General features: G+C 33.7%; 1 protein-coding gene across 1 annotated transcript; it reads right to left on the bottom strand.

Moving 5' to 3' along the window:
* Positions 1–617: 617 nt before the first annotated feature.
* LOC133524897 (uncharacterized) lies at positions 618–5,257 on the bottom strand. The gene is made up of 8 exons (XM_061861057.1): positions 4,312–5,257; positions 3,648–3,825; positions 3,248–3,352; positions 2,950–3,024; positions 2,272–2,355; positions 1,934–2,017; positions 835–918; positions 618–748 (listed from the first exon to the last, which is right to left on the bottom strand). Exons 1-8 carry the CDS (start codon positions 4,380–4,382, stop codon positions 689–691), a joined length of 741 nt encoding a protein of 246 aa, XP_061717041.1. The 5' UTR covers positions 4,383–5,257; the 3' UTR covers positions 618–688.
* Positions 5,258–7,567: the final 2,310 nt, after the last annotated feature.

Raw genomic sequence — 7,567 nt, 5'->3', positions numbered from 1 at the left:
GTCGCAAGTTACGCTTACAATTTTAACGCCAACTTCTTCACATTTCTGGACACACATTTTTACACATTCCGCCTTTTGTTCTCCGGTCAAAGATGTAATGAATAGGTATGCAACGGGAAGCTTCCATCCTCCATTGACGCAAGTGAGTAAAAATACAAGACACTGATTAGCCACTTCCATAGAGTCGTTGTCACAGTCAGCCCCCATAGTTACTCGTCCATAATACGTTTTTGTTTGGGCATCCCAGCATAAAGATTTTCTAATCGACATTTCATCAAAGCTCAGTGCACAGACAACTGGCATATCGCTTGATTCCACTTTCATTTTTAGAGCATCAAATGCTTCTTTACAAAACCCAGGTTCAGCATTAATCTTTTGATACCACTTTGTTAATGTTCTTGGGTGAGGCAGACATGTATTATATGTGCGACGCACAAAATCATAAGCCTTCGGTGAAAAAAAATGAAGCGTTAAGGCAAATTTTCGAGTTTCCTCTGAATATTGTCCCTCCAAAGGTAAGCCCTGACTTTTCATGATTTGTCTTTTGAGAAAATCTTTGGGTCCTGCACATGCTTCCAAAACAATAGAGCATTCGTTATTCACCAAATTCCTTTCTTGAAGATCTTTTATAATATTTTGGAACTCAGCAATTTTTTTCTTTTGTCTTTGAACTTTTTCAGTCAATCTTTTAACTTTTTTTCTGAGACTCACATTTCTCTTCTAATTTCTTAACTTTCGATGCTTGGCTCTGTAATATAAACATATACTCATTAGGGGATGTCGGTGAAAATTATTAGTTAGTTCAACAAATACTACCCATGTGTTAAAACATACCATCAGTACAGGAGCTGCAGAAGTCCCAGGAACTGCCTGAACTGCCTGTTGAACGGCATGCCTCGTTGAAGTTTCCATGCCATGCTGTAAATTTACCAATAAGAGTAGCTAAGTAAATGTGAAATAGTATTAAAAGTTACAGGAGTACGTTTCCACAAATAGGACGTCTAAAATATTTCAAGTTTAAGTAAAAGGTTAATACTTATTAAATAGGTATTAAGCTTATACTTTGTTACTTTTCGCATCACACACATCAAATTTCTTATAAAAACACAATTTGTTTTTAAAGTATGTGGGTACTATAGTTGAATTATTTCTATTTGCGTCTTTTGACACATCATGACTGACGGTTATAGAGATGTAACTAACCCAAATCGATTGTCACTGCAAGCGATTACGATTGGATGGCACCTAGACTGAGGTATCGAATTGTGACGTTTAATAAATTTTTATTTGTGATTTAAAAAGCTGGAATTATATGGTTTTCCCGCAAGTTAAATGCATTTTTCCTACTCCTAGACAGTTTTCGGTAATTTTCGTAGCTGTCAACAGTTTTTTAATTACATACAAAACATAACTTTGGATAAATCCAACTGTGGCCAGTTTTTAGATACATATTTTTTGTAGGAAATAATTTTTACGATAATATTTTAAATAATATTGGTTGTTGCCATCTAAAATTAAAAATTCCTATCGATTTATTTAGACGATTACCGATAGTACCGATTCATATCTAACGCAGGTGTCAGGCCAACCCTTAATTTAAAAAAAAAAAGACGTAGAACGTCAACGTTCGCAGTGCAATTTTCTTCCTTTGTGATTTGACGTGCAAGACATTTTTACGTTGTATTGCTATTGTGAGTGACATGTGTCAAAAGACGCAAATAAAAATAATTCAACTATAGTGTCTGACCACCGAAACATGAGACTGGAAAACTGGCAACATCGTAGTGTCGTCCCTTTCAGATGAATATGTTTGAGAAAATGGGACGACACTACGATGTTGCCATTTTTCCAGTATCATATTTCGGTGGTCAGACACTACCTATATCACCTATATGAAGTAAACTATGGAATCTCAATTATATTTAAAACATACCGTCAGTACAGGAGCTGCAGAAGTCCCAGGAACTGCCTGAACTGCCTGTTGAACGGCATGCCTAGTTGAAGTTTCCATACCATGCTGTAAATTTACCAATAAAAGTAGCTAAGTAAATGTGAAATAGTATTAGAAGTTACAGGAGTAGGTTTCCACAGATAGGATGTCTAAAATATTTCAAGTTCAAGTAAAAGGTTAATAATAGTTTTTAAATATTAAGCTTATACTTTGTTACTTTTCGCATCACACACATCAAATTTCTTGTAAAAACACAATTTGTTTTTAAAGTATGTAGGTACTACCTTAATGAAGGAATCTCAATTAAATTTAAAACATACCGTCAGTACAGGAGAAGCAGAAGTCCCAGGAACTGCCTGAACTGCCTGTTGAACGACGTGCCTCGTTGAAGTTTTCATACCATGCTGTAAATTTATCAATAAAAGTAGCTATAGATAGATAGACCACGGTAGCATTAGCCAGCAAATGAATTGTCAAATAAATAAAAACTAACTATGGCAATGTTTAAGTTCCGTTTCACGCACTTGTGTTTTAGAATTAACATGACTTTCACATTATCACTAAATAAACTGGCTGTGAAACAAAGCCAAGAGGCATTTTTGACTGAAAAGCGGCAAAGTTTACAATGTCCTTAATCTTATATTTCTAATTCTAAAATACAAGCGCGTAAAACGGAATTTCTGTTATGACTGACAGATTGAAATAATTGCCACAGTCAGTTTTTATTTATTTGACAGTTCAAAAACTTATCAGTGATATTCTGGTTTCAGTATAAGTAACTGTGAAATAGTATTAGAAGTTACAGGAGTAGGTTTCCACAGATAGTATGTCTAAAATATGTAAAAGTTTAATACTTTTTAAATATTAAGCTTATACTCTGTTACTTTCGCATCATACACATCAAATTTCTAGTAAAAACACAATTTGTTTTTAAAGTATGTAGGTACTACCTATATGAAGTGAACTTGTATGGAATCTCAATTATATTTAAAACATACCGTCAGTACAGGAGCTGCAGAAGTCTCAGGAACTGCCTGTTGAACGGCATGCCTCGTTGAAGTTTCCATACCATGCTGTAAATTTACCAATAAAAGTAGATAAGTAAATGTGAAATAGTATTAGAAGTTACAGGAAGAGGTTTCCTCAGCTAGGACGTCTAAAGTATTTCACACCCTAACTGGTACATTTCTAGACGTTGCCAATCGAAGTTTTGAGGTTTTAGAGGTATAAAATTTGTAAAATAACAATAATTAACTTTAAAAAAAAGTAAATTTTAAGCTTATAAGTAAATTTTACCATTTCATATGATGGAGTCAGAATCTCTTGACTAAGTCCGCCAATTTGTTCTTCTGGAATATTACCATGGGTGCCCAGTACAGGAACGGGGTTAGGCATTTGTGGCTGAAAATACAGTGTCTATTAATTTGCGGCGCTCATAGTAAAATTAATTAAATGAAATGAACAATTTTCTAAGCCATTTTAAAACAATTAGAGAGGTAGATAATGAAATTTCATTTCACTAGCCATCTGTCAGAAAAAGTTATCAATGTTATCATATTCTCTGGAGGTCTATGCCCAATAATATCAAATCTTAATATGTGTGATTGCATAATGGAAAAATTTATACATTACTGGATAAAACATGCAATAAATACATTATATAATTTATTATGTGCTATTTAGGCAAAATATTTACCACATTAAACAATGTTGGTACGGCACCATCTCTTAACCTGATCAGGTCTAGTGTTCTGTTGAACTCTGTTTCCTCAAAATGTAAGGAATAAACACGCACGTTTGTATGTCGGGGATTAATGTTTTCCTGGCCAATAGCATTAAGCCATTGTCTTCGCCGCACTTCATTTTTTGGAAGGCTGTAACATAATGTTAATTTAATAGTAGGTACATACTATGTACAGTACTTACCTACGAAAGTAAAATAAGAAATATCTTAAATCAAAGGAAATTGTCGGCAGAGGCGAAGCCGAGGTTGATAAACATGTTATATGAGGCTATCATATTTACTTATCGTGGTGAGTAGGTATTATTCTATTATTTTTTCTGCTCGACAGCGTCAGAAAATGGCAACTTTGTGCAGGGCAGTGGGCCGAAAATTAATATTGAACTCCCGGAGAGCAGAAAAGATTAAACATTTCTAGTCGATGTCGGTAATCGACATCGACTCAAACACTACTCTGCATTGACAATTTTACCGTACATATTAGTATGATTTGAAACATGAAAATTCAAACGAAAACCTTCAAATTTGTTGATAAAGTCGTTAAAGGTGCTAAACACGTTTTAAAGCACACAAAACCTTGCACTAAATACTATTTATTTACTGAAAAATCGTTACTAACCTGTGAAGAGTCAAATTCGGTCGATTTTTCGATTTCCGCGCACCACACTGTTTTATTGAGCATCCAGGCATATTGCCAATGCATCACTTGATGTCCACACTCATCGATGTAATATACCAAAGATGCACTATCACCTACAAATTCAAGCCGAAAAAGTGTCCCGTTGCTAAGTTACAAGTGTTGGGTCTACAACGCATATCCAAAACACATAATGCTCTTAAAATCATTTTAATGTTCGTTAAATGCAACGTTATAAAACCAAAATTAAGGTGTTATTTGGAGTGCACGCGATTGGCGGTTATGACATTACGAAATTAGACCATCGCGCAAGTCGTAAAATTTTATTGCTTTCGGCCGTAGGCAAGATTATGTTAAACAATACTATCCCTTAAGTTTATCCTTAATGAGTGGAATTCAGTTTACGCCGCGTGACAATCATAACAAATGTTTACTTTGGAACAGAGGAATAGTGGAGAGGAGCCTTCAAATTGTACAACGATATTAGTACTGTTATAATTATAACTTTGAAGAATATGAAAGTAACAAGTATTTAGTTACATTAAAACAAAATAGATTGGGGTGGTTAAAATTATATATTAATAAAATCATGCATAAATGAGCCCACCTGAAATTTTAACTTTTAGATAAAAACCAGTTTGGCTTTCAGAATAGTTCAACCACCCTCGTAGTATAAGTATACATGACATACGTACAAACAAGGCTATAACCTGGTAATTAATAACAGGAAAACAAAGACCTCATCAAAAACATCCCATAGGTATGCAAAAAAAGTGTATACGGATCATAGTTAATATAAAAAGAACTTCTAGCTGTAAACCACATTTCATTCGACTTAAAGTATTAAGCTTCCCTTCATTATATATACTAGATACAGCCAAATTTGTACGTAAACAAATTAACCTCTTTGAATTCAATACAAATCCTCGCCGCAATCATGATTTAGCCTTACCGAAACCCAAAATAGACATTTTTTTTAAAGTACATACTACAGGCCAATCCAGATACGAGTATATAATAACATTCCCAGACAGATTAACTTTGAAGAAAATTACAATAAATTTGTTAATAAATTGAAACAACTTTAGATTAAGCGTACTTATTCAATAGCCGAATTTTAGGAGGAATAAAAATCCTAGCCAAATGTGTCCATCCATTCACAATTTTCATAATCTGTTTTTCATAATCTTACGAATACATTTAAGATCTAATTAAAGTTATTTTTGGCTTATGTAATGTAAATTTTACCCATTGTTATGTTACTTATGTAAACTACGAGCATTTATTATGTTAAAGTTAAAACTTTAGTATATATGATTACAAACTAATTGCTATACCCTGTCAGGGTTAATGTTGACATATATATTACCTTGTATACTTATAATGTTGTACATTAATGCAATGATTGAACGATTAAGTTAAGTTATGTTTCTATGTACCCTGAAACAAATTTAATTTATTATACACTTGTCGTTTTGATTTAATTTTTTTTTTTCGATATTTTCTTTTTTACAAATGTAATGCAAACGGACGTCTACATACTTCTTTACTACGGCTTTAGTTAGCTCATATATGTGATTGAACTGTTCATGTGTATGAGCATCTGTTGTTGTGAAGAGCTTTACAACTAATAGTGAGTGTAGAATTTTCATCGTTAAATATTGGCCATCATATAGTCTCAATAATGATTTTCCGCCACTTAATTTAATGTAGTGCCTGATAATGCTCTCTGATTTATTGCATATTAAATATACATCTTTGGATGCGTAACACAAACCGCCTACATCCTTAGTGTCCACCAATTTGTGAAACCATTCTTTTTCTTTGGCAAGGAGATGGTTTTTGCAGTCATCACAGTTTATTTTTTTTAGCAAATGGAATACAACAAACCCAGAAATATATCCTACTATTTGCTCAGTCACATTATTTTTCTGTTCTGATGCTAAGCATTCAGAGAGATGATTGCAGTTTCTGTTATATTTTTCTTCGGTTCTTTCTTGATTTATGCGATTGTCTAAAAATGTTTTAGAAATGTTTTCTTCGTCTTCATCCTCACGTCGTATCCCTGTAGTGCAGGCATGTCAAACTCAATGTCGTAGGTGGGCCAAATGCATACAGATCGTGGGACCAGTGGGCCGCAAAACTCAGACATTAAGAAATAAAACAAAATGCGATTGAAGTACGAAAAGAAATGAGTATTTTTAATAATAAAATTTAAAACAAGTTACATTACAACTTCTTCCCAGAAATTTGACATCTTTTTTGTTTAATTAAATTGTCTATTTGAGGAGTAATTTTATCAGCGGAAATCAATTTTGAAACTGAACCCAAGTGTGCATCGGTCAATCGTGATCTTGTGGGAGATTTGTTTCCTTTCATGAGGGAAAATTGCTCACACTTGTAGGTGCTTCCAAACATTGATATAATTTTACAAGCAAATTTCCGTATTTCTTGGTACTCAGCAGGTAAGAACTTGTAAAAATCGAGTGCACCAACACTGTCAAATTTTTGTTTTAAATGGGTCTGACACTGAATTTCAACGACTTCCATCTGCAAGTGAACGGGTACTTTTTCGACATCTACAGAGAAAAGTCCTGAAAACAACGAAAAATGGTCTTCTTGCAGTTTAAAGTCTTGAAAGCGCCTTTCAAATTCTTCTTGAAGGCTTTTGATTTTCCCTGTATATTTTTTGTACGAAATAGGGTCACTTGTGCTTTCCTTAAAAACCTTACAAGTCGGAAAATGCGACAAATTATTAACTTCCAACTGTTTTTCCCACAGCATCAACTTGCATTTGAAAGCTTTCACTTGATTATACATATCTGTTATCATTTGAAGTGGTCCTTGTAATTTAGTGTTTAATTCCGACAAGTGTTTTGTGATATCTACCATAAAGGAGAGATCTTGTAGAAAAGATTTATCGGATAGTAAGTTGACATCCTGTCCTTTCACTTCCATGAACAGGCGTATCTCCTCTTTAAGTTTCCAAAATCTATCGAGAACCATAGAACACGAAAGCCATCGAACCTCTGTATAATACGGTAAACCAGTGTATTCACTTTCAATATCATGTAAAAATGCAGCAAATTGTCGTTGATTTAAGCCACGCGACCGTATGAAGTTAATCATTTTCTTCACTGCTTTCAAAACGTACTCTAATTTAATCACTTTTGAACATAAAATTTCTTGGTGGATTATACAATGAACATGGTGTAGATCTGTTTCGATATTGTTAGTT

Source organism: Cydia pomonella, chromosome 14 (assembly GCF_033807575.1).
Source record: "Cydia pomonella isolate Wapato2018A chromosome 14, ilCydPomo1, whole genome shotgun sequence".
Classification (NCBI taxonomy): Eukaryota; Metazoa; Arthropoda; class Insecta; order Lepidoptera; family Tortricidae; genus Cydia; species Cydia pomonella.
Note: the sequence above shows the minus strand (reverse complement) of the source record. Positions and strands in the feature narration are given on the sequence as shown.

Excerpts from the sequence above, each read along its gene's own strand:
- LOC133524897 (XM_061861057.1), bottom strand. The coding sequence starts at position 4,382 with ATGCCTGGATGCTCAATAAAACAGTGTGGTGCGCGGAAATCGAAAAAT. Across the intron at positions 3,826-4,311 it reads CCGAATTTGACTCTTCACAG|CCTTCCAAAAAATGAAGTGC; the intron begins GTTAGTAACGAT and ends ATTATGTTACAG. Across the intron at positions 2,018-2,271 it reads CTGCTTCTCCTGTACTGACG|CATGGTATGGAAACTTCAAC; the intron begins GTATGTTTTAAA and ends GTAAATTTACAG.